Source organism: Eulemur rufifrons, chromosome 15 (assembly GCF_041146395.1).
Source record: "Eulemur rufifrons isolate Redbay chromosome 15, OSU_ERuf_1, whole genome shotgun sequence".
NCBI lineage: Eukaryota > Metazoa > Chordata > Mammalia > Primates > Lemuridae > Eulemur > Eulemur rufifrons.
In genome coordinates this window covers 85,038,175-85,065,746 of record NC_090997.1, presented here as the reverse complement: position 1 = coordinate 85,065,746, position 27,572 = coordinate 85,038,175, and the positions used below count along the sequence as shown (strand labels likewise).

The window sequence follows — 27,572 nt, the reverse complement described above, 5'->3', positions numbered from 1 at the left end:
TGGAAAACCTGCTGTTACCTTCACAGACCTTCCATACAGGTCTGGCTTCAGAAAGCATGCGTCACATCTGTCCCCAGTAACTGTTATATGAATTCGTTATGTGACAATGGCCGTGGCCTGGTCCACTGGGATCTGGTTTCTGGGGAAATTCCTAACAGGCTCTGTTTCAAGACATCTTGATCAGGGATGAGGAGGTTTCCACTATAAGGCCCCCACCCCATTCAAGGCCTCACCGTCTCACCGAGCATCTAGAACTGTTGTCCACAGGTACTGGTCACAGGGTTGGGGATGGAGGGTCTATGCTTGAAAACAACTTCTCCTCTGCTCCTGCCTTCATACAGAAGATCATCCTTCCCTCTTTCCTTGAAGACTCTGCCTGCCCCACATCAGCAACCCCCCTCCCTGTCCTTTCAGCTCCTCCATCTTTTCTCCTTCCCTTCTTACCCTCTAGTCTTGGCTAATTATCATGGGGGGACATGGAGGCAAAGTGGTTTTGTGAGCTGGCTTCTGAAACTTTGCCTCCCATTTCAAAAGGAGGAGAAAGAAACAGACAAGGAGAGTTGACTAGAAGTCACAACCCCACCATAGCTCTTTGCTGTCTAATTGCACCCTTAGAAGCAAGCTTCAGGAAGGCAGGGCCAATGTCTTTCCTACTCACTGCTGCATCCTTGCTGCTGAGAATATGCCTAGTTCATGGTAGGGCAGCAAATGTTTGTTAAATGCTATTGCATGGATGGATGGACGGATGGATGGATGGACGGATGGATGGATACTGACCAGCAACCATCATTATTCCTTACTAAAGGGGCTCTTTTACCAAGAGCTTGAAAAAGACTACACAAGAAGAAACAGAAGCCAGAATGCATTTCCTCTTTTGACCTAAAGAACCTGTTTCTTCAACAACAAAAAAAATCTTTATGACTTTATTGTGTGTTAATCTATAACTTCAGTGCTTCTAAAAACATGTATTATGGTAAAAAAAACAATTGGTAAGAAAAACAATATAATGAGTCATTGACAAAGAAGAGATAACCTAGTTCAATCTGATTTTAAAGAAGATATGAAAAAGGTCTGATGTTGCTCAAAATGAATGTCTTCTACATTCATCCTTTTAAGGAATCATTTGGTTTGACAGGCTCAATTTCTTTATCCAGACTGCTAGAACCTGGAGGGTGGGAATGGACAGAAAGGCGTAATTGAGTGGGGCCCGAGACCACCCTGGAGGAGGGAGGCTGAAGCGCTGCATGGAGCACTGCAGAGAGCCACAGGGGGTGGGAAGGGGGGCTACCAGGGAGATTAATTGGGGAGCTACCAAAAAGGGAGGAAAAAGAGGAATTCACAAGACTCCACCTGCTTTGAACCACTGCCAGGGGCCCTGATAGCTGTAACTGCCAAGCATAGTACACGAAATCACCCTGTGAGCCAAGTTCTGGTCCCTGGCAGCCTCTTTGCCTCCTGCGGGCAGATTCTTCCTAAGGCCTCACAAGTCGTTTCACTCACTCACCTGCCTGCGACTTGCACAATCGCTGCCCTGCCCTGCCCTTCAGCTCTACCCATCCTCAGTGTCTTGCCTTCCCACAGCCAATGACTGAAACAAGCTTCCACATAAAAGTGACTTACAGCAACTATTGTTTTGATTCTTATAATTTTCCTAAATTAATACAATCCAGTAACAAAATAAAATTGTAGTTGCAGCGAGGAACCCCTTCCCTTGCCTTTGGTTAAAGCCAGGAGGGATGTTCTGCTTGCGGATTTTATAGTTTCCTCTTCTGTCCTGAGCTGTCCCTCTCATTGAAGGGAACACTGGTTGCCTGAGCAGTCACGCCTGTGACCATGATGCCTGAACACTGCTTTCTAGGCTTCCTCGTCAGTGTCTTCCTGACTGGTGTATTAGGTGAGTGCTTTGTTTCTTTTCCATTGTTCACAGCTTTATCATCTGAGTCTGATCAAGGGACTGTTAGAAATGGCACTGGCACTTTTCTGGGCTTTGTAAAGATTTTAGCTTTCTTATGTCACTACATGATCAGAACGGGCATGGGTTAGTTCCTGTCTGCAGCCTGAGAAACTCCACATGTACTGAATGAGTACCTGCTACAGAGGAGGCACTCTGGTGGGTGCAAGAGACTTCATACAGGACAAATGTACATCCGTGTCTCTCTCTCTCTCTCTCTCTCCCTCCCACCCCCCATTTCTTTTGCCTTGAAGTGTCTCTGTAACATAGTGGTTACAAGCACATGTTCCTAAGCCAGACTATCAGAATCTGAATTTCAACTCTGCCATTTACTATCTAGGAGAACTTGAGCAATTTACATAACACTCCTGTGCTTCAATTTCCTCATTGCTAGAATGGGGGTAGGTCACTGTGAAGATGAAATGAGTCCCTATATGCCAAGTGCTTAGAGAAGTGCTTGGCACAGAAGAGGGACCTTACACACCACGTGAGAATTTGCTGCTAGTATTCATGAGGAGCTCTTCAAGGGAGTGGAGCATTCCTCTGAGCAAGGCCATTGGGATCCCAAGTTAGCAGATGGGGACCTCTCAGGGTAAATGGCTCAAATCACTTCCCAAGACAGCACCATTGTCCAGCGACTGATACATAAAAACAATTCAAGCCACCATCCTCCAGAAATGTGTGGATTTGAATAGACTATGCCTTTAGCCCTTGGTAACAACAAGGACTCATTTAGCAAAATATGGCAGGAATTCAAGCTCTACCAAAATGACCCTGGCTCTGCCTCTTCCCAGGCAGACACACAACATGTGGGGTAAGGTACACAACTTCTTTAAGCCTCAGCTTCCCCATCTGTAAAATGCAGGAATTAAATACCTACCTTACCTGGTGGTTGTGGGAATTAAATAAGTTGTAAAGCTTTGAGCACAGTCCCTGATACTAGCTAATGTTCATATATGGCCAGTGTTCAGGGAAGGAGCCAGAGGAGGAGGGAGGCAGGAGGAGGAGAGAGAATATCCTCAGCCTCTAATTGCTCTGCCTCGCCCAGAGCTTTGCTCTTGGTTTTCTGCCATCAGTAAGAGGCAGGCTCTGGAGTCAGACTGCCTGGGTACAAAGTCTACAAAATCAGCTTTACCTTTTGCTGCTGGGCGAGTTTCTTCACATCTCCAAAGCTGAGTTTTTTAGTCTACAAAAGGAGGACCACAATGCGTAGCACTTGTCTCATAGAAGAGCTGGGCAAATTAAGTAAATTAAAGTAGATAAAAGCCCCTTCAGTGCCTAGTGCAGAGTGAGTTGTTATTACTGTTGGGGATGGTGATAGTGGTGTTACTACAAAAATGAGAGAAGAAATCCATAGACAGAGGGCAGTTTCCCTCCTGCCTGGGCCAGTTCATCTCAGCAATGATGCTTGGGTGCTGGGAGCCAGGATGCAGGCAGGTAAGAACCACCATTCAGAAGTGGGACAGCAAAAGCAGAGCTACCTGGAGGCAGGGCCCAGAGACTGAGCAAGAACCTGGGAAAAGAGGAGCCGAATGCTGGGCTGAGGTCCTGGAGCGAGAATTGATCCCAGGCAAGTTTTGCCTCAGAGTAGAGCTAATACAGTGGCTCCCAGGAAGATAGATGATTGGCCTTAGTGTGGGTCTTGTGTCTCAGTCATTATATCCTGTCACAATCTGGGAATGAAATAAGGACAATACTTTTTCACTGCTATTCACTTCCTCTCCAGCTTGGGGAATAGGGTGGGAGGGTATAAGTACCTTTTTATAATCTAGAACACATTATTCTGAGACTTCAGCATGCATCAAAATCATTGCATTGAAGATCCAAAGTGTTGATTTCTGAGCTCCACCTCCACCTCCACTTACAGCATCTATTTGGGGAATCCTGATGCAGGAATTTCATTGAAAACTACAGCTAGTAGCAGTGGTGCTCATATCAGTGTTCAATGTTTTTCCTTCTCTTATTCTTTTAGGAGCTCAGCCAGCCCATGAGTCTCTGAAGCCTCAGAGGGTACAATTTCAGTCCCGAAATTTTCACAACATTTTGCACTGGCAGCCTGGGAGGGCACTGATGGGCAAGAGCAGTATCTACTTTGTGCAGTACAAAATGTAAGTACACTGAGCTTCATGCGGCTAATAGAGATGGCCGCTAGGATAGCATGTTCTAGAATGCAATGGAGTGTTAGGATCTGAGCTTTTTTTCAGTTTAGAGAGGTTGAGAAGAAGCAGAGGTTGGGACAGAAGTGACTTGTCTCCTATGAACTCTGCCTGGGGACTCAAAATGCACGATGATGTGCAGCCTGTCGGGCAGACACTTCAGCCCCACCGCACCCAGCACGGAGACCTTCCAGGTCAGCCTTGGCCTCCACTGCAGTGCCTGGCGCATGGTGGGCTCTCAGTACAGATTTGTCAAATGAATGCTGGAAGCCACTTGTTTGACAGATGACAAGGACTCAACTTGCTATGGAAACTGCAAGGGGGTTTTAGCCTAGATCCAGTTGCTTGCTGAACAAAGATCCAATTATTGAGACAACGAGGATTGCCGAGGAAGAAAGGAATGTTAATGCGAAAGATATCTGTTGGGAGAACAGAGGAAATAATTTCAAATCCAACTTGCCAGCCAACAGAGATCATGGGGCTTTTCAAGGAGGAGCCACAAGCCCTGGAGCAGGTGTGGGGTATGGCGATTCTTGGTGTCAGGAATCCTGCTCAGGAGCCTTGAGCATCTCAAATGCTTTTGTCTTATAAAAATTCTGCTAATTCTAAGAAACAACTCAAAAAACTCACGTGGTTAGTTAAGGGAGGAGATTATAAAAAAACATACAGGAGTCACTGAAGAGCCAGCTACAAATTAAGGTGAACTACTGATAGTTGAAAAAGAAGTTGTGGCAAACACGGAAGTGAGTGTATAAAATATATTTTTAATTTAAAAGTCATTTGTTAGAGTGGATTTACTATTTAGAATATTCTTTTCCAAAATTAATGACTCCTGTAAGCCTGAACACAAACTGGAACATGCTGCTGCATGTTCCTCTTGTGTGATCTTCAGGCGAATCTTGATAGAATCAACTCAGATATAATCTACTCCTTTCCTGGGAACAGACACTCCTGATTTGGAAATGGCAGGTTTGTCCACTCACACATTTCCTGGGATTTTTTGTTGCTCTTCCTCCTCTGTTATAGTTTGAAATGCTGGCTAAGCATGAGACAGAAGATAATACAGTTTAGCTTTCATGGGTTTTCACTAGAAATTCAGAAAATCAGATGCAGATATGGGATAAAATAACAATTTTCATTCCATAAATTCTTCCATGTCCCTATAGCATGGGGTAGAACCTAGCTCAGATTTTACTATTAATTAATTTCAGAAAAAATGTCCCCAGAAGATTCTCAGTCTTTAACTGCTGCTGCGTCTCTCAACATAGTTTGTCTAGCAACTGTAAAACTTATAAATCTTTACAATAAGGATTTCTCCATTACAAAAATAGATTTTCACATAGCTGGAGATGCTTTCAGCACATAGGAAGTAGAGATTGGTACTTGTTGGTGGGGGGAGTGTGTAGTATGGGATGAGAAAGAATTCTCGACTCAAAGATTAGGATAGGTGTTGAAACAAGAAGTTTATTTTACTTTCCAAGGAAGTAAAAAGCATGGCATGAAAGAAAGAAAGAAGGAATGCTGGCCCTGAGGATGAGTGGCTTGGGCTTTTATTGGGATAAAGGATAGAGTTGTTATTGTTGCAAAATTATAACAGGAGATGGTTGTAGTTTTTCTTCTCTGCTAGACTGGCTTTATCAGACTTCTCAGAATGTGGTCTAGCAGATGTGGAGGAGGCCTACATGCCCTCTTCTGTCTGATCAGTGCTGTTCCAGTTCTATAAAACAAGTTCTTTAAAAAAAAAAAAAAAAAAAAAAAAAAACCAAGTTAAGTCACAGGTGGTTAAGCTAATAAAGCTGCACTTGTGTGCAGATTTTTTTTCCTGTTAGATGATTTACTAGCAATGCCATCCTTTCAGTACTTCTTTAATACTTCCCTTTAGGCTGTATAAACAGGTTGAAAGTGGACCTGTTTGTGGTCCAAAGTAAAAATCAGATTAGAAGCTATTTTATTATGAAGCTAATGAAGATTAAACTTCAGGGCCCCACAGAAGAATTTTACATTTGTAAATTTTTTTTTTTTTTAGAGACAGGGTCTTGCTCTGTCATCCAGGCTGGAGTGCAGGAGCCCAATCATAGCTCACTGCAGCCTTGAACTCCTGGACTCAAGCCCCAGACTCCCAAAGTGCTGGGATTATAGGTGTGAGGCACCATACCCAGCATGTAATTCTTTTTCTTAAAGCTGCTGTGGTTTAAGTTTGTCCTCACTAAAACTCATGTTGAAATTTGGTCCCCAGTATGGCAGTGTTGGGAGGTGGCACCTGGTGGGAGGTGTTTTGGTCATGGGAGTGGATCCCTCATGAATGGGTTGGTGCCAGTCTTGCCAAAGTGAGTGTGTTCTGGCTCTCAGGAGGCTGGATTAGTTCCCAGGGGAGTGTTCTCATGAGAATGGGTTGTTATAAAGCCAGGACGCCCCTCCAGTTTTGCCTCTTCACACATGTTCCCTTCCCCTTTGACTTTTTCCACTATAATATGACACAGGATGAAAAGCTCTCACCAGAAGCCAAGCAGATGCTGGCATCATGCTTCTTGTACAGCCTGCAGAACATGAGCTAAATAAGCCCCTTTTCTTTATAAATTACCCAGCCTCAGGTATTCTGTTATAGAAACACTAAATGAACACAAGATTATATAAATTTCAGACCCCAGAATACCTGGATTCATTCCTGTCTCCAAGGTATTTTCAGTAGGAGAAGGTAGATTTATAGTTTTGAAAACTCTCACTTTGGTTGTATCCAGTTCATGGGATGTACTGTTAATATCTGTCTCATCTGGGTTAGGACAAAAAATGAGGTATCATATTAAAAGAGAAGTCAGTCATTACAGTTAAGTTAAAGATACTATTTCATCAATAAATAATTAAAAACATCAAATTATGCTTAATATATGTTGTTGGTTCACTTTAATTCTTTTTTTTTTTTTTTTCCTCTCTTTTTTTTCCTTTTCTTTTTGGTAGAGATGGGGTCTCACTCTTGCTCAGGTTGGTATCGAACTCCAAGCTCAAGCAGTCCTCCTGCCTCAGCCTCCCAGAGTGCTAGATTACAGGCATGAGCCACCACACCCGGGCCACTTTAACTCTGATATAATGAAATTACTGTCATGTAGATTACAGAGTACAGATACCACAATATTCCTCATTGTATGGCTATAAAGTTAGATTTTAAGTCCTTCAACAAATATTTTGGGAAATCTTTCTCCTCAGCCTCTGATTTCTGCTCTGTTCCCCACCAGTACCTTATTGCATGTGTCTGGATTGACTGGTAAGGAAGTGAAGCTTTAATCTTTCCTTTGGCTGTTTCACCATCTTGCGGTCTCAGGTTGAGTCAACCAACCTGCCTCTTTGCCTCACAACATTCTTGCATGGGTTTCCCTCCCTGTCTCCCAGCCTCTAATTACAGGAGTCCCTGTATAGTACTCACTACAACTTCCTCTCAATTTTCAATAAAGAGATTAATCATGTGTGTCGGGTAAGCATCACCTGAGATGAAAAGTGGTAATGACTTCTCAGAATGGGCCACATTACTCAATAGCAAGCTGATGAGAAGTGGAGAAAAACCACAAAGTTGAAACCTCAGAAGTGTTAAGGATGTGGAGAGCAAGTACTCAAAAATGGAAGTTGGTCCACACACCAGAAGAAACACTGCTAAGCCTTAAAAATATACAAACTCTTATGTTATTGACACAGAAGGTGTCAAGGTTGTTCGTCTTTCTGCAAGACGGCACTTTGATTCATGCAGTGGGTTGAATGTGTCCCCCAAAAGTTCATGTGTTGCAGCCAGGTGCAGTGGCTCATGCCTATAATCCTAGCACCCTGAGAGACCAAGGTGGGAGGATCACTTGAGCTGAGGAGTTCAAAATGAGCCTGAGTGAAACCCCATCTCTACAAAAAAAAAAAAAAGAAAGAAAGAAAGAAAGAAAGAAAAAGAAAAATCAGCTGGGTGTGGTGGGCATAGTCCCAACTACTCGGGAGGCTGAGGCAGGAGGATGGCTTGAGCCCAGGAGTTTGAGGTTGCTGTGAGCTATGATGATCCCGCTGCACTATAACCAGGGGAACAGAGTGAGACCCTATCTCAACAAAAACAACAACAACAGCATCAAAGTTCCTGTGTTGGAAACTCGATCCCCAATGCAGCAATGTTGAGAGACGGGACCTCTGGGAGGTGATTGGGTGATGAGGGCTGTACCCTCATGAATGGATTAATCCACTGAGGGTTAACACATTAATGTGTTATTGAGGGAGTGGGTTAATTATCACAAAAGTGAGTCTGATATATTTAATAAAAAGCCAGTTTGGCCATCTCTCATAAGCCCCCTGGCCATGTGAAGCCTGTGCCACCTCAGGACTCTACAGAGAGTCCTCACCAGCAAGAAGGCCCTCACCAGATTCAGCCTGTAGACCTTAGACTTCCCAGCCTCCGGAACTGTAACACATAAATTTCTTTTCTTCATAACTCACCCAGTCTCAGGTATTCAGTTATAGCAACAGAAAACAGACTAAGACAGCTAAAAAACAGGAATTTTTAAAAAGATGTTTAAGAGTAGCCATAGCTTTCACAGTGATACTGATATTAGAGGACAGGTTTCAATCAGTCTAAAGAATTAATAGACTGAAGCCTCCTTTGATGGAAAAAAGAAACTCAGATCTTTGTCTTTTCCCTTCTACAGGTATGGAGAGAGACAATGGAAAAGTAAAGAAGGCTGCTGGGGTATTCAAGAACTCTTTTGTGATCTTACCAATGAAACCTTGGATATACAGGAACCTTATTACGGGAGGGTGAGGACGGCCTCAGGCGGGAGCCACTCGGGCTGGAGCATGACGCAGCGCTTCATTCCCTGGTGGGAAAGTGAGTTCCATGGAGTTTCTTTGTCTTTGCTCTTCTGCCCTTGAATATCCCCCTCAGAGCCTGGCCCAGCTACCGGACCCTGTGCTTTGCCGAGGTCTACACCATCATCTCATTTGATGTAATTCTCAGATCAACTCTGGGAGATAGCTTTCATGATCTTCATTCTGCAGCCCTCAAAATCAAGGCACAGAGGCTTTGGTCATTGCTCAAGTCTTACGGCCTTAATTACCCAAATCAGAATTCAAATTCTGCTGCATCTGACTTCAGAGCCTTCACTCTATCTTACTGCCACACTATTACCTTCTTTTTTAAAAAAGTATTTTTAGACAGCTTAAAAGAAATCATATTGCCCTAGTTCCTCCCCAAACATGAGGGTTAAGTTCCTGAAAATACTCATGTTAGAAGAATTTTCTGTTGAGGAAATTAAGACTTTAAGTCATCTACCCAAAAGAGGAGACCAAAAGTGCTCTCTCAGTATCCATTTCTAAAGGACATTATTCCTCTTCTAGTTTAGTTATAATCACAGAAAAATACCTTACAATCTAAGATGTATATTATAAAAGTAACCATTACCAATAGACCTTGCATAAAATAGTAGAGAAAAGGGAGAGAGAAAGAAGGAAGTGTTTAATGTTGATGTATAAAGATATGCATAACAGAACAGGAAATGAAATATGAATATTCATCATAATCTTCATAATGGCAACTCGTCATGAAGCTGTAGTTAATATTCATGACGTCTTCCCTCATTATTAACTCAACATTCACTTTCTTTTTAGCCTGCACCTCAGTTCTTTATTCGTGAGAAGTCTGAATCCTTTTGGTCTTTCCAAATCTTCTGTTGGCTAATACAGGAAACTTTTATGTAAGATTATGTCAAGTTAATACAGGAAAGACCAAGCTGAATATAGAAGCTTTAAGAGTCACATCAGAGGATACCAAGCATCCTTCTATCTGATCCCCTTGTATTTATAACAACTCCGTTTTCTCTTGATAATCAGAACTAATCGCCCAAGAGAAATACGAGAACATCATTTTCTTTTTTTTTGGTTAAATAGCACGAGAAGCCCCGAAGGGTCAGGTGGCAGCCTCAACTTCCAATTCTTTGAAACCATTTTTGTAATAAACCAGAAGAATTAAAGGTCAAGCATAAGGGAGACAAAAAACTTCATGAGTTGTTTACCATGTGTTATAGCGAGAGTTGCCCCCTCAATTTCACTTCTTGTATCCCAGACCAGTGAATTTCTGTCTGTGGAAGAAACAGCACCATGCATTAGTCAGAGGCTTAAAGCATAAACCAATTCATACACCTCTCAAACTGAGTGTTATCTCTCAAACTGAGTTTTCAATTTTCCATTTCACCTTCCTATAAAGGCAGAGATTTCTGACTGATGAGATATATGACAAAACCAAATATTCCTGTGGATATAAGACCTTGCTTCACTACTTCCACAATGACTTAATTTCTTTGTCATAAGCAATGTATTTTGGGGTACCATGTCCATGAATAAAACATTCACTACATCCGTGGGTGCGGATGGGGGGAGAATCTGCCTATAAAAGCATTGAATCAGTAAAGAAAAATCTATAACCAGAGGAGTGTCTATTCCAGTGTCTCTTGCCCCCTCCCTGTTGGAAGGGACCAAAAATAAATCTACCTGCCACCAACTGGCAGGTGAGAGCCCCTAGAGTATGACACTATACTAGGGGTTCAGCATTGATCTTCCTTACTGGGAAGTTGAGCACTCAGTAGTGTCAGTCTAAACTCGTAAGAAGAAGCCTGTATCATTGAGCCTAAAAATAGCCTCCCAGCCTTTCACACAACCACTTTGTCCATAGAGCAACTATGGAACATTGGGGAAGTAAGCTGTCACTGTGTCCACTTAGATTTTTTTTAAACAGCTTTATTGAGATATAATTCACACATCTTACAATTTACCCTTATAACATACAATTTAATAGTTTTTAGTATATTCACAAACATGTAACTATCTCTAACAGTCAATTTTACAATATTTTTGTCAAATCAGTAAGAAACTCCATATCCTTTGGCTGTCACTTTCCAATCCCCCCATTCCCTCAGCACCCAGGCCTAGGCAACCACTAATCTACTTTCTCTATAGAGTCCCTGTTACTGATGGAGTCATATAATATGTGATCTGTTGTGGCTGGCTTCTTTAATTTAACATGTTTTCAAGGTTCATCCAGGTTGTGACTTGTATCAGTACTTCATTCCTTTCTGTGACCAAACAATATTCCATTATAAGGATACACCACATATTGTTATTCCTTCCTCAGTTGATGAACATTCGGGTAATTTTTTACCTTTTGGCTACTATAAATAATGCTGCTACAAACACCTTACTAATCCTTTTGATTATAGTCTTCCTAGTGGACATGAAATAGTATCTCATGTGATTTTGATTTGTATTTCCTTGTTAATTAAGAATATTGAGCATCTTTTTATATGTTTATTGGTTATTTCCAAGTCTTTCTTGGAGAATTATCCATTGAGAGCCTTTGTCCATTTTAAAAATTAGATTATTTGTTTTTTTTATTTCATTTATTTATTTCATTTTATTTTATTTTAATTTTTTCTTTTTTTTTTCTGGTCATGGTTCATTAGGATATTTTATTTTAATTTTTTTGAGATGGAGTTTCACTCTGTCATCTGAGCTAGAGTGCCATAGCATCAGCCTAGCTCACAGCAACTTTAAGCTCCTGGGCTCAAGCAATTTTCCTGCCTCAGCCTCACGCCTAGCTGGGATAACAGGCACACACCACCTTACCCAGCTAATTTTTCTATTTTTAGTAAAGATGGGGTCTTGCTCTTGCTCAGGCTGGTCTTGAACTCCTGACCTCAAGTGATCCTCCTGCCTTGGCCGCCCAGAGTGCTGTCTTTTTATTTTAGAATTGTAAGAGTTCTTCATATATTCTGGATATCAGTCTCTTATCACTTATATGATTTTCAGATACATTCTTTCATTCTGTGGATTGTCTTTTCACTTTCTTGATGGTGTCACCTGAAGCACAAAACTTTGATGAAGTCTAATCGATCTATTTTTTCTTTTGTTGCTTGTGCTTTTGTGTCATATCTAAGAATCCTTTGCCATACCCAAGATCATGAAAATTTATCCTATGCTTTCTTCTAAGAGTTTTATAGTTTTATCCTTACATTTAAGTCTTTGATTCATTTGAGTTAATTTTTATATATGGTGTGAGGTAAGGGTCCAATATCATTTCATTGCATATGACTATCTAGTTGCCTCAACACCATGTGTTGAAATGATCCCTACTGAATGATCTTGGCACATATTTTGAAATCAATTGACCATCAAAATGTGGTTTATTTTCTGACTCTCAATTCTATTCCATTGATCTATACATCTGTCATTGTGCCAGCACCACACTGTTTTGATTACCATTGCTTTGTAGTAAGTTTTGAAATTGGGAAGTGTGAGCCCTCCTACCTTGCTCTTCTTTTTCAAGATTGTTTTGGCTATTATGGATCCCTTGCAATTCCATATACACCTAGATTTTTAAGGCCTTCTTTCAGTCAGTGCCTTTTGCTTTGCATTAGTATGTTCACAGAAATATTTACATTCTAGATCTTAGTACTTAGGAAGCCCATCCATATACTTCTTCTAACTGGTGCAATGTCCAGTGAGACCCAAAATGATTGGATCATGCCCAAAACACTAGATGCAATGGAACTCAGAAAAAGTCATTTTTTGTTTTCCACTCTCCAATTAGCAGGAGGGTGGAACAGGATTTGAGCAAATCAATCCATGGCATATATCACATTGTTTCTTGGAATAACTTGAGATTTAAGGCCAATGCACTCAACCAGCAATTCTCTAGTTGAAGAACAGGAGGTTTCATGATTAAGCTAAAAGATACCAGTGAGGGGAATTTGCAGAGTAAATTCTGATTATAAATAATAAATAAATATAAATATATTAATAAATATTTAATATATATATAATTTAATAAATAAATAAATAATATAAATATATAAATAAATAAATAAATTTTGATTATTATATACTATTATATTCAAGCCTAGAAATGGACTCAAGTTCAAATTTATTCATCAAAGAAACCCTCATCCAGTATGATTCACTGCACCAGTCAGGTAAGAATAACCTAAGACATTGACTGAGATGAGTGGAGGCTTTGGCTCAATTCTACTTAAATTGGAATAGTGTTGAGTTAAGAAGGGTTTGTGGTTTTTCAAGTTGACCATCCTCAATAAAAAAAGAACAAAAAAAGAACATTAAAAACACTCTTTGAGCTATGTCCCTTAAAAAGCCATTTTATTTCAGGACCTCTTAGTAGAAGAATAAGAAATCCAGTCTATAAACATTTAAAATTGGAGCTACTCTTGCTGAAACAATAGTGAGGAACCCTGCCCACTCAGCTATCTCCTCACACTCCAACTTTGCTCTCTCCTACCACAGCTCCTGATGCTCTCTCAAGAACAGATTTTGAAAAGCACATTTCTACAGTCTTAGGACAGCATGATCCTAAAGTCTGTGATATGGACTAATGAGCCAACTATAGGCACAAGACCTGTTTTTGAGCAGCAGGATGTTATCTTAGGTTAAGAAATTCTGATTTCTCCAGGTGTCTATCTGGAGACAAAGTAAGATGTAAAAATAAACAAACAAAAAAACCTGAGCATTTGAGGCTCAGTAAGACTTCAGTATTGTCTGACCCTAGAATTTCTTGGGGTAAAAATAGATACAGAGTTTTGCAATAGGCCTTATTTTCTAGTGGGGTGGGCTACAGTCAGACTAAAGAATCCCCTGGCTTCTTTATCCATTCTACAAGTATTTATAAGCCATTCACTATGTTTCAGGCATTGTGCTATGTCCTGGAAGAAATATGGCAAGCATAGCAGACATAAGTCTCTTTCTTCATAGAGCTTTATGTTTAATGGGGAAGACAGATATTATAAAATAACCACACAAACAAACATAAAATGGTGCCTGTGGCAGGTGGTACAAAAAGAGATAGATACACAGTGCTATGAGAGTGTAGGCGAGGATGGACCTGACCAGTGACGTCAGGAAAAGTATCCCTGGGGAAGGGACACTTGAACTGATATCGAAAGATGAATAGGGGCTAACCAGACAAAGAGGGTAGAGTATTCCAGGCAAAGGGAACAGCATTTGCAAAGGTCCTCTGGTAGGAGGAATCATAGCAAATACAAGGGACTGAAAGACAACTGGTACAGTGAAGACGAGCATGCAGGAGTGAGTATGTAATGCCATGGAACTGGAAAGTTAGGCCAGGCATAAGAATCTTTTAAGGAGTTATGACTTCCTATAGAAAAATGTAATTTTTTAACCAGGGGACCACATGATCAGACCTGTGTATTGAAAAGATCACTTTGGCTCTATCCGGGGAAAATAGATCAGAAGGAGGACAGACTAGATGCAGTTAAGTTGTAGGTTACTGTAATAGTCTATGAGAGACAGAACTTGGCTAATGGAAAGGGCTATTGAAAATTTATCATTGGAGGGACATTTAGCAAGAAAAATTGGCAGGAGCTGGTGATAGGTTAGATATAGTGGTGAGAGAGAAGAACATGTCAGAGATGGCCTCTAAGTTTCTTGCTTGCACAGCTCGATGAGTCACTGAGATGTTTTTGATGGGGTTTGATGAACGAGCAGTTTAGTGGGATCCAACATATTAATAATAGAGATTATGAGTTCAGTTTTGAATATGTTGAGTTTAAGATGCTTTTGAGACTTCCAAGGGAAATCTTTATACAGATCCAGGACTCAAGGTATGGTCTCCATTAGTGACACAAATTTCTGAGTCATTTGCATATAGTAAAAATGGGTATTGATAAGATTGCCCAGGAAAAGTATTGAGTGAGAGGCAGAGTTGAGTAAGACCAGGTATTAAGGGAATCTCACCAAAAGATGCCAGAATATGATAAACCTTAAAAGGAGACTTAGAAGGAATAACCAAAGAGGTTGGAGGAAATCTGTGGACTATTCATGAATGCCTTGGGCAGAAAATATTTCAAGGAGGGAGCTGTCACCAAGTATGTGAGATCAAATAATCTTGAACTGGATTTGTAACACAATCACAATCGAGTGACTGGGTCAAGAATGGTCACTCAGTTGCAAAGTCCAACATCACAGATCAGGAGCCCTTGTGAGGTCTGCAGCCCAGCTCACTGATATCTCCAGGCCAATACCTGAAATAGGTGCTTCACCATAAAAAGTTAGTGACAGCTGCATTTAAGATTAACTATCACACTGAACAATTAAAATCTAGGATGATGAATTGATACATTCAAAGGACAGATTCTGTATGCACACAATTAAAAGAAAATTCTGTGATAATTACAGTTTGGGCCAGAAAGGGAAAATACTCTTCAGCTTTAATATAAATATTTTAGTGAGGAAAAAATATACAATGGTATTTAATCTTGCCAGGATTTATTTTCAACTAATTTCTACCAACTGAAGCAAGGATATACACCTGAGTCACACAAAAGAAAGACTGCTTTTTGGGTGCTAAATATGTCACAAGAATGTTAGACGTATGTTTTTTATCAAGGAGAAAATTAATTATGCATCATACTCTCCTATAAAACTGAGCAGTGACTCATTCTTCTCACCTTGCAAGTGGTAGGAAAGAAGTCTATGGTCAGCAGAATTTGGAGGATGGTAAGCATAAATAGGATTAAATTCACCCCTTTGAAAGATTAAGGTGTAAACAAAGAGGAATTCCTTCTTCAAGCAATTAGGCAAAATGTCCAACATAGTTGAGAAGTGGATTAACAACTTTTGGTTGCAAATTAAATAGCCCTGGGGATAGGGAGAGGGTGGAGTCTTCCTTTCCCAGAACACCTAGAAATTCAGGATAAAATATAACATATTTAATTGACTCTACAGAGGAGCAAGAAAGAAAATAAAGGAAATCCCCAGGGACCAAAACAAAGTAGCTATTAATAGAAATCTAGGCGAAAACAGGATATACATAGTGAAGTCCCTGTTGCCCTGAGGGCATTTGCCCCACTTGGTAACTAGACCCAGGGTGGTAACAGACATTCCTAAAACAAAAGACAGGTCTTACTATTAATTTAGCACGAGGTGGGGAGTTATAACTAACATTCTCATAAAAATCGTAGGCCCTCTGAGGGCTACACTCTCATTACAAGGGCAGAATAGGAAAAGTCCTCCACTAAAGAGGGGAAACAAATGTGTATGTTTCAGTCTTGACCCTGTTAGGAATCAGCTGTCCTCTAAATTCATAAAGGTTTGAGATTCAAATACATTTACAATTGTCATGTTTCAGAAAACATCAACTTAAAGTTGTGCTAGGTTGTTGGTGCCACAGAACACCTTGTAGAAGAAAATCCAAATCTTAAACCAGAATTCAGAGTAACACAATACATATATGGTCATTTGATTTATGTCTAGGGTGCAGTTCAGTGGAGTAATTGTGGTCTTTGTAATAAAGACCAGAGCCAGCAGTGGGTAAATGGCCAAGGCTCATGCCTGAGAGAAAGTCCTTCTAAGTCTTGAGCTGAGGGTAGGGATTTAAAAAAGGAACTTGGTGTGAAGGGTGTGCAGGAGTGGCAAGGAGGTGCTGGTCAGCATGATGACTATATTGAATTATTGTCCAACTGGTGAATGGGCTGGTGATATCTCAAAGGCTGTTTATCTATAAATTAATAGGTATTAATCCAGGAGATTACCTTGAGATAATCTGGTGGAGGTCTGGATTGTTTGGAGACAGTCTCTGGAACTTCTAAACAAGCACATAATTAGATGGGGGCACTTGAAGAAGGGAGTGCCTGGTGGAAAGAAAGAGGGTAAAGGTCAGTCTTTCCTCACGGAGAAACGGGCAGGAAAATTTCAAAACGGGGCCTGTACTGGTTACATAACTATATTGTATACATGCTACCAAAAGCTCAGCACTTGTCCCCAAGTCCACATCAGAAGAATGAGGAAGAGGAAAGAGAAATTTATTAATTTGCTGGCAAATGAGGAGGTTGGCAGACTGCCATCTTAAAGTACCAATATCCTGCCTCTGAGCAGGAATACAGAGCTTTTAAAGGGGAGGTTTTCAGCTTCAGGCTATTGCTGTTCAACTATGATTCATGGTTCAGGTTCATCTGATCTTTGGCTAAGACAATCTCGTGACCTCCACCCAGGCAATTACCTTGAGCCATCTCCTGTAGAACAAACATTCCCTACCCTTCCAGACCACTGGCCTGAGGCAGGGATGCATGTTTTAATTTCCAAAAGAAATTAAATTGTACATCAATTAGTAGATTTTTTAATTGACCCTGGGGCTACCTTTTATGTCCTAAACTCTAGGACAGGGGAGGTTTTAGAGAGACAGAAAACATTTTTACCCTTTTTCAGGCCATTCCCCCTGTTCCATATTCCCCACTGTCAATTTTACCCTTCCATATCTATGGGAGGATGGGCCACATAGTCATTGAGCTACTTCCTGCTGAATTGGGGCAATGTTTTAAATGAAAGGTTTGTACATTTTTCCTTCCTCTTAAACAGATGTTTTAGATTGCATAAAGGCTGGCCCATCCACTGGGATTTGGGATCCTCTTCTTCCCTGGGGCACCTCTTTACTCTGGTATGGTGGAGTGGACCAAGGTTTCACTCTTGACAATTTCAAAGAGGAGAGTTGTTAGAAGAATTTCACAGGATCCCTTTCACTTCTCTGTCAGTTGTTGTTCAGGTCCTTGTTCCTTTCAAGCTTTAAGCAATACCTGGTCTCCTGGTTTAAAGGGGTGTAGAGGTGCTTCCAGCTGAGGCAGGGACCTAAACAGGCAAACGCATGTATCGTGGTTAGTATCTGACTTATTTGTTAAATATATTGCTTTACTCTGTTTTCTTCATTCATGATTATATTACCATACCTACCTCGGCGTGCTAGGAATAGTCTCTCATAAACCATTTCATAGGGGCTCAACTTCTAGCGGTTACCCTTATCTGGAAGAGGGTGAGCAGCGATACCTTATCCCACCTTCAGGTGGGTTTCTTGCATTAATTTTGCTATAGTCCTCTTTAAATTATGATTCATTTTCTCCATTTTTTCTGTAGATTGAGGTCTCCAGGATGCATATAATTTCCATTCTAGATATAGGGGCTTTACTTACTTGCTGAGTTACCTCTAATATAAAAGAGGGTCCATTATCACTCTGTATGGAGGGAGTCCATACCTTGGAATAAGTTCCAAGGATTTGGGTGACTTCAGACACTTTCTCGGTTTGGGTAGGATAAGCCTCTACCCATCCTGAGAAGGTATCTTTTCCCCTCTGGAAAACTGAAGAGCTCTCGTTAAAGCAATCAGCTCAGCTTTCTGGGCTGAAGTCACAGGTGAAAATGCCATTGCTCCCAGCACCTGTTGTTTCTCGACCACTGCATATCCAGCCCTTTGCTGTCCATTGTCCATAAAACTGCTCATGAAAAGGTCCCAATCTGGCTCTGGTATTGGCTGATCTGACAGATCCATCCTGCTAGAACAGACGTCTTCCAGAATCTCTAAACAGTCATGCTACAGAGGCTCATTCTCTTCAGCTGGTGACATGGTGGCAGGATTAAGAGTAGACACAATCTTTAATTTCACATTGGGATTATCCAAAAGGATTGCATGGTATTTTTCCAGCCTTCCTGTAGTCAGCCAATAACTCCCCTTCTGTTCTAACAAAGTCAGAACCTGGTGGGGTGCATACACTACAACAGGTTGTCTTAAAGTGAATTTTTTGACCTCTTGCAACAGCTCCCAAGTAGCTGCTACTGCCCAGAAGCAAGGAGGCCATCCCCTCATGTTATTATCCAGCTGCTTTGATAAATATACCACTGGCTATGGGATGTTTCTCAGCATCTGCATTAGGACTCCAAGGCCCATTCCTTGTTTTTCATGATGTGCAATTTAAATTCTTTTTGGGAGTCAGGCAATCCCAAAGCAGGGGCAATCATAAGACTCTGCTTTAGTCTCTCAAAGACACTTTGACAGTCAGTGGTCCAGATCAGAGGTTCTGCATCTGTCCCTTTAAGGACTTCCTTCATATGAGGGCTTTGCTATCAGTCTAGGGTTTGGGATCCAGATGCAACAGAACCCTACCATCCCTGGGAATTCATGCCATTGCCTTTTATTTCTGGGCACTTTAAGATTCAAGATGACTTGCTTTTGGTCTGACATTAGGCTGTGTGTTCCCTTGCTAATTTGAAATCCCAAATAAGTAACTCACTGTGTCCAAATCTGTATCTTTTTAGGTGACACTTTAAGGCTAGATGATTTAGTATAGCCACTGTATTTGCAAGACAATGATTATAATCAGGGCTGGCTATAAGTATATCATCATATATTGTAATAGAATCCCTTGATCCAGTTGCAGTTTCCACAAGTCTCTTGCCAAGTTCTCACCGAACAAGGTAGGAGAGTTTTTAAATCCCTGAGGCACCGTCCAGCAGTACTGTGATGTCATCCTAGTCTCAGAATCCTGCCATTCAAATGCAAGAAGAAGTTGAGTCTTCTTTTCCAAAGGAATGTGAAAGAAAGTGCCTTTTAAATCTAGTACCGAATACCATTCATAGTCACCTGGTATTGTTGTCAATAGAGTATATGAGTTTAGTACTATAGGGTGTATGTTTTGTACAATATCATTAATAGCATATAGATCCTGCATGAATGTATACTCATTGGTGTGGGGCTTCTTGACAGGTAAAATTGGCGTATTATAGGGGGACCAACAGGGACAAATTAGTCTGTGCTTCAGAAATCTGTTCAATATAGATTGGATTCCTTCCAATGCTTCCTTTTAACGGAGGTATTGTTTTCTATGCGTACATGAGGCCCCTTATTTTAACAAAGTGATCATTGGTGTGGCTGTGATTGCCTGTCCCGGGATCCTTTCGGCCCATATGGCCTTACTCACTCTTTCCTAGACCTCAGGGAGAACAGAATTTGCTGCTGCTTTGTGAGTAGACATTGAAACCAGATAGCAGTTTCAGGTGGGACCTGTGGGGGGAGCTGTTGCTTCTCTGGAGTAAAGGTTACTTGGGCATTCAACTTGCTTAGCAAATCTCAGCCTAGGAGAGGTATTGGACAGTCTGGCATGTATAAGACACTGTGTCTCAGTTTCTGTTCTCCCGGTCTGACCAACCAGTCACCCCAACAACTGCCATCGAGTCTTCACTAATGGAACTTAATTTAGAGTTTAGAAAAGATAGCTCCAGTGTCAATTAAAAAATACACTAATTGAGTCCCCACTGTCAATTTTACCCGGGGCTCCTATGGGGATATTTGGATTGGAGTTTTTAGTGAGGCAGGGAGCGTCACTAAAGGCCCCTTATTCATCATCCGAGTTCCAGACTTGAAAGGCCATTTGCTCTCCTGGAGTTTTGTTGTTACCTGGAGCCGTTTGTGCCTTTGGGCAGTGCTCTTTCCCATGTCCTTCCTCTTTACAAAAAGCACATTGATTGTGCTTCTCTCTGGGATGGCCTTTTCCACCCTTTGTTTTTGACTGTCTCAAAGGACCCTTGGTTGGCATAGCTAACAGAACACGCGCAGGTTTCAGTTTCTGTTTTTCCCTGGTGTTATATACTTTGAAGGCGATATCAACCAGCCAGGAGGGGTTCATGCCAATTACTCCTTCCACACACTGCACCTTCTCCTCATATCTGGAACACTCTGCCCCATAAAAGTCATATTATCCATGTGCATGCCTTCAGGGGCGTCTGGATCTGCATCGGTATATTTCCAATACACCTGATAGATCCATTCCAAAAATTCAGAGGGATCCTCATTAGCTTTTTGTTGTAACTCCTGGACCTTGTTTAAACTCCTCTGTCTAGGCACTCCCCTCTGGAGGTCTGCCAGAATACACTTCCAGTAATGATTTGGTCTCACCCTGCCTGTGTCAGTATTAGGATCCCAGTTTGGTTCTGCCATTGGGATGGCCACATTGGAGTCTGGGATTTGATTAGGATCCTTGCCATGGAGACACTGTGCCTCCAGGGCCTTGTCCATCACTAGGCTACGCTCATCTGCAGTATGTAATATATTCAGTAAGGTCTGTACGTCCACCCAAGTGGGACAGTGCATCGCAGAGTGGTTGTAAACAACACTGTCATTCTCTGTAAGTGGGTTTGCCTTTTTCCAATTCAATAAATCCAAGGTGGAAAATGGGGTGCAAGTCCAATAATACCCTGCCAGCTGTCCTTGCACATTCAAACCTCCTATGGGTACTGTCCCAGTGGTAATCACCCTGCTCCAGCTATGGCTGCCCTCTGGCTGAATTGAGTTCCCTGCTGGGTCTTGGAGGGGGAGACCATTCCCATTTCCAAGTCATAACTCGGAGGTCATAGGACTGAAGAATCAGTCCCAGTCTCCCCAACCATGGGCCCTTCCACCAGTGATGGAGGGTACCAGGGAGGTGCAATGGTGGGAGATGCGGTGTGATGAAATTTGGGTTGAAAGGGTTCATGAGGAGTAAACTGGCTAATTCCTCCTCAATTTTTTTACCTTGGATCTGGCTCCCCTTCCCAACTATGGGTGGAGGTTTCCTTTGTACCATTAACTTTGTCCCAGGCATTTCAGCCTCTTTATTATGTAATTACCTAAAAGACTGTACATATAGGATCTCATCCATTGACCTGGTGTTTGACAAAATAATTCCAGTTGTAAGATGATATAATAATTTAAGGTTCCATTCAATAGCCACTTCTCCTCACACCATAACACATACATTGGCCAGGTGGTATTACAATAATACATCATTCTTTACTCAGATATAGGTTCATGGTTGTAAGTTGACCATTCAACCAAAATTCTTCCCAAGGGGCTTTCAGATGAAACAGAAATGGAGCCTCCCATGTTGGGAAAAATCTCACAAACAATCAAACACAAACAATATAGGGAATTCCCAACACAAACAATCTAAAATGCCAAGGCCTATCAATCAAATGGAAACCCAAAGGGGACAAATGCCACCCCAAACAGTGTCTCTCCATCCCAAATGGAACCTCTAAACAAATGTCCTGCCACAGGGCTGGAAAGTTCAAAACCCTCCCCAAATGTGTGGCCTGGTCCCCTCGTTCCCTGGGAACTGCAAATGAGCTCCAAATCCGAACCAGGTTCACTAGATCTACTCAACCTCATGGCTTCCACCCCAAATGGTGCCTCCAAACAAATGTCCTGCTATAGGGCTCCAAACGAATGCCCTACCAGAGAGCTGAAAGGTTCAAACCCTCCCAAATGGGTGGAATCAAGGGTTTTGGCATGCACACCGGGGAATTTACTCAGAAAAATGGCCAAGGCTGTCTGAACAATTCCCTTCAGCCATCTCCTGTGGTTCAAAGAACAAAGGACATTCCCCTGTCTCTCCCAACCACTGGACTAGGACAGGGATGCAGGTTTTAATTCCCAAAAGGAGTGGATGAGGTTTTAGAGAGACAGAAAGCATTTTTACCCTTTTTCAGACGATTTCCCCTATTGCACACATATTTAAATGAAAGATGTCAGACACAAACAAAGTATATATTGCATGATTCCAAAACTAATCTATATGACAATAGAAGTCAGAATAATTGTGGCTACCTTCTGGAGTTGAGTAATTGGAGGAAATATAAAGGAGGCTTCCAGCATGCTTGTAATGTTCTGTTTCTTGATCTGGGTGGTACCTATACAGGAGTGTTTATTATAAAGATTTTTGAGCCAAATCTTTATAATTTATTTATTTATCTGTATCTATTTTATAGGTCAATAAAAATTTTATTTAAAATTTAAAAATTCACCTAGCACTCTGAGAGGCCAAGGTGGGAGGATTGCTTGAGCTCAGGAGTTCAAGACCAGCCTGAGCAAGAGCAAGACCCCATCTCTACTAAAAATGGAAAAATTAGCCAGGCATCATGGGGTGCACCTGTAGTCCCACCTACTTGGGAGGCTGAGCCAAGAGGATCACTTGAGCCCAGGAGTTTGAGGATGTAGTGAGCTACCATGACACCACTACACTCTAACTGGGGCAACAGAGCAAGATTCTGTCTCAAAAAAAAAAAAAAAAAAATTAAAACCAAAGCTACAAAAGAGAAGTATAACTTTTAAACATATGCTCACAATGAAAACACAAGCACCAGATCAACATAAGTAAGTTTGGAAGGAACAAGCACCTACCTGGCCAGCACTTCAAGCATTTGTAATATTAGAAGCACAAAATAAAATTAATATGTTTAATAATAGAGCAGAGGAGATAAAAACATAATCAGAGGACAAAATATTATTGGTTTTAAAACCAGATGGATTAAAAAAGATCTAACAAACCCCATAAAAATGAAAAATACATAATCATTGAAGTTTCTTAAAAATTTAATTTATGGGTGGTTAAAGATCAGATTAGACATGATTGAGGAGAAAATTGGTGGTGTAGAGGACAAGTCTAAAGAAATCATTCAAAATGCAACAACGAGAAGAAAAAGATGAAACAAATAAAAGAGGTTGAGACACATAGAGAACAGAAGAAAAAATTATAACAGATGATGAATTGAAATTCCAGAAGAAAAACGTGTGTGTGTGTGTATGTGTGTGTGTGTAGAGAAAGAGAGAGAGAAGGGCTAATTTTCAAGAATTATAAAAGAAATAAATCTATAAACAGAAAATTATAATAAAGACCAAGCAAGGAAACAACCAAATCCATACATAGCAATATAGTGACTCTGGGGACCTTTAAAGTGATTATCTATTAATAATTCTCTTTCCTAGTTACTAATGATCTGATCATTGGTAACAAAATACATGAACCAAAATTCCTTTCCTTTGATTCTTCCAATATTGTTCCATAGAATATGACATCATCTTGCTGAATTAATTTTATAGCTACAAGTCTTCAAATGTTTTTAGAGCTGCTTTGAAATTTTACATCCTTAGAGGCCAATATAATATTTGCCTTTCTCTATGATCGCCCCTTGAATAACTTTTCATGCTTCATTTTCCAAAACAATGATGGAGGGCTATGGAAATGATTAATACAAGTCCTCTTAAAGCTGAAATAGAAATTATCAGTCTTTGCAAATAAAAAGTTATAGTCAAAGAAACTTCTCAGACATTTGTGATTTAGATGTCAACGATATCTTTTCATAATGATTTTTGACAGATTTCGGAATTTAATGATGATTTGTCATTATGCATAATGTGTCTGTGTGCAATACATTTTTTTAATGATTTGCCAAATTTTCTTGTTTCGCTAGCAAAAATAGATCCCCCGGTCATGAATATAACCCAAGTGAATGGATCTTTGTTGGTGACTCTCTGTGCTCCAAATTTGCCATATAGAGACCAAAAGGGGAAAAACATATCTATGGAAAATTACTATGAACTAGTATACCGTGTTTTTATAATTAACAATTCACTAGAAAAGGTAAGTTCAGATGAATTGCTAAGGTTAGTATTTTTTTCTTTTGTTTATTTAACTAACATTTTGGCCATATTCCATGTTCTGTCTTTTGCTAGGCTATCTCCTCTTATTTTTCTCTTATCTTTTTAAAATTCCTTGTTAACTTCTACCATCACTGATCAACAGCTAGTGCTCACATCCCCATCAGCATTTGTGCATGTGTGCACGTGTGTGTGCATGTGTGCACATGTGTGTGCCTTTCAGTAGCTCAGCTTGTCTCTGCTTGGTCTTCCCTGCATAGCTAAAGATTGGTATTAACAATACTTATTTCATGTGACCGTGAGTATTCATTTTTATGAGCTTAACATATTTTATTTTAAAGTAGCTTTTGAATCACAGCATTATAAATTTGCATCAATTTTCTTATGAAATTCTATTCTGCCATCAGTGCCTATATCTGGGTTTGGTGGATAATTGAATGTTCCATTTTTGGTGCCCAAGTAAGATGGGATTCCTTTGGTTGTAAGTAGTGGAAACCCCATTCTAACTTGTTTAGATACAAAAGAGGAGGGGCAGAGGGGAAGTTTTATTAGGAAATAGACAAGCCATCTCAGAGACCGCCAGAGCAGGAAATGGCACGGGGCAGGCTTTGCTGTGACTGGGACAGGGAAACGGGTATGGAGCTCTGAAGGACCCTGCCCTGTCTGTTGGGCTTCCCATCTCTCTGTGGCCATAGGCTGCACATTTACAGTTATCTCTGTGCATCTACTCTATTCTCCTCGCTGCATAGTTCAAATCTGGAAAAAGAGATGCTGACCACAGGGTCAGTCAGTCATCAGGGATGAGTCACGTAGCACCTGAAGGCCACTTGGCCGGTCCCTTTACCGGGCTATGGCCTAGGACTCTGGGGAAGCAGGATGTGTCTGGGAAGGAACCCTACAACTCATCTACCGCAGTGATCATGGGCTGCCATGACCATGTGCATCTTATTAATTTTAACAAAAACAGAGCAGTGACTTCCTGGCAAGCACTCATCATCTGATTTTTTTCCCCTGTGTACAGGAGCAAAAGGTGTATGAAGGGGCTAACAGAATTGTCGAAATCAAAGCTCTAGCACCTCGCTCTGGTTACTGTGCAGTGGCGGAAATGTATCAGCCCACGTTAGACAGAAGTAGTCAGAGAAGTGAAGAGAGCTGTGTGGAAATTCCATGAAGGGGTATGGAGTGCCCAGCAACACGGCAATCAAAAGCTCCCCAAGCACGGGATGGCTCGTGTCTGAAGGATCTTACTTAAAACTGTTTTCATATTTTCTTAAAGCAGTGTTCACCATTGTTTACCCATTCTTTATTTCTTTATATTTCATTTGTGAACTATACTTGAACAATACCCCCAAAAAAATTAGAATTTAAAGAAGCAGAGAATACGGGGGGCTCTGTGAAGTACAGAACTTTATTTCTGTATGCAACATCCCTAATAACAATCTTAATTCTCCTAAGACAGCAAAATAAAAATTTAAGAAACAAGCCATTTAATAAAATGTTGAAATAATTTTTTAAAAATAGCATTACAGACTTAGTCCTGGAGCAATCCTTTTTCACTTTCTATTGAGCCAGTTAAATTGACACAGATGTGCCATTTAAAAATTTTACATGAAAAAAAATTTTTGCATACATTTCTATTTTATGTGAGCATACTTTTTATAAGTTTATGAAAAATTTCTACTTAATGAACCAAAATTTTGTTTTAAATTCTATCCTCTGTAAATAAGAACAGTATTTGAAAAGAAAACTCTCATGATCTCAGGGTTAATATCTGGATTAAGTTTATCAACAACATCTAAATTTTGAAGGAAGTCTACTCAACACAATTTTCCCTCATGTAACACATACATTAAAGATTTCTGTCTTCGTTTGGTTTTGTTTTGAATATTGTCTTAGAAGAAGTTGTCTTTATTCTCAGAACTAGATATAATATCTTTCAGCAACAAAGAAGAAACTTTAACTCCAAGTCTATGCCACATTCATTACTCAATCCTCTTTGCAAAGTGTCTCTCGCCAGTAGCACCTTCGTAATCTCTATACAGGTGGATCCATGAGTGACAGTTTGATTGGGGACAGTTGGGGTTCAGGTAGAGAACGCAGCTGAAAGCACACAGTGGGTGGTAGGTATGTTTGGGAGGAGGACTGGGATGGGCGGTGATTACAGAGATGATAGGGCTAATCGAATCTCCCTCACCTGCTGGCTCCCTCTCCTGAGTACACAGCCAGTGGCCTAAGGCTCAGTGTGAGCCACAGAAAGCTGTCCCCTTTATGGGGACTCAGTCTCTATATGTAGTTAAGATTATCTTTCTTGCGAGGAGACATATATTGGAGAACATCTATACAATTCCCCATGAAAATTGCTCCAAAATGTGACAAAAATACAGTCGGTGCTTCTGGCTATATATTAATATAATTACTCACAATAATAAATAGATTAAAAGTATTCAGAAATGCATGAGAGGAGAGAATAAGAGAACAAGAGCTAGAGAACTGGTTTCATTGCTTCCCATATAGTCAGAAAATGTTGAGCATAAACCTAGAGACTGAAAAAATTACTTTTGTGTCTGTTTTTGTATTATTATTATCATCATTACTATTTTGTTTACTACCTTTTGTCCTTTTGGGGGAGGGCGATGCAGTGGGGTGGGTGGAGAGTGAGGATTGTGTGTGGCCAACAACATTCAAGTGTATGAAATTCAGTGCTGAAGTACACAGTAGTACTGAAGCCTGACTTATAAGAAACAAAAACCATTATGGTTGCTTCATGAAAGCTATTAGGTAGCATCAAGTTTTGTTTTTATTTTGTTTTCCTTGCTTTGGTTTTGTTTGTGTGCTTAGGCAAGTACAAAATACTTTGTGAAAATCATCATGGTTACATTCTTCATTGTGTTAGGAGTATATTATCATACTATTTCAATAAATCTTTTAAATTTTTGTTTTGCATTTTGGAATATTTGTTATTTGGGCTTTTAAAAGAAGAATACAGTGTTTAAGTCTGCCAGATAAAACCCCAATGAGAAATCGTAGGCCCACACTAAGTCCCAACCAGAAAGGAGCGAACATCATTAAGCAGGACTTCAGGCACTGGTTGAACTTGCCCTGTGATCAAACGATAATTCCACTCTTCCAGCTGCCGGGGTCAAAAGCTTCAGCACCACCTTTGTCTCCACCCTTCTCTCACATCCTATATTCAATA

At 40.6% G+C, this 27,572-nt stretch overlaps 1 protein-coding gene across 1 annotated transcript; it reads left to right on the top strand.

Moving 5' to 3' along the window:
• Positions 1-1,833: 1,833 nt before the first annotated feature.
• On the top strand, positions 1,834-25,547 carry IL22RA2 (interleukin 22 receptor subunit alpha 2). Its single transcript, XM_069488810.1, has 5 exons — positions 1,834-1,894; positions 3,924-4,059; positions 8,772-8,950; positions 24,190-24,359; positions 25,398-25,547. Exons 1-5 carry the CDS (start codon positions 1,834-1,836, stop codon positions 25,545-25,547), a joined length of 696 nt encoding a protein of 231 aa, XP_069344911.1.
• Positions 25,548-27,572: the final 2,025 nt, after the last annotated feature.

Excerpts from the sequence above, each read along its gene's own strand:
- IL22RA2 (XM_069488810.1), top strand. The coding sequence starts at position 1,834 with ATGATGCCTGAACACTGCTTTCTAGGCTTCCTCGTCAGTGTCTTCCTG. Across the intron at positions 4,060-8,771 it reads TACTTTGTGCAGTACAAAAT|GTATGGAGAGAGACAATGGA; the intron begins GTAAGTACACTG and ends TCCCTTCTACAG. Across the intron at positions 24,360-25,397 it reads TTAACAATTCACTAGAAAAG|GAGCAAAAGGTGTATGAAGG; the intron begins GTAAGTTCAGAT and ends CCCTGTGTACAG.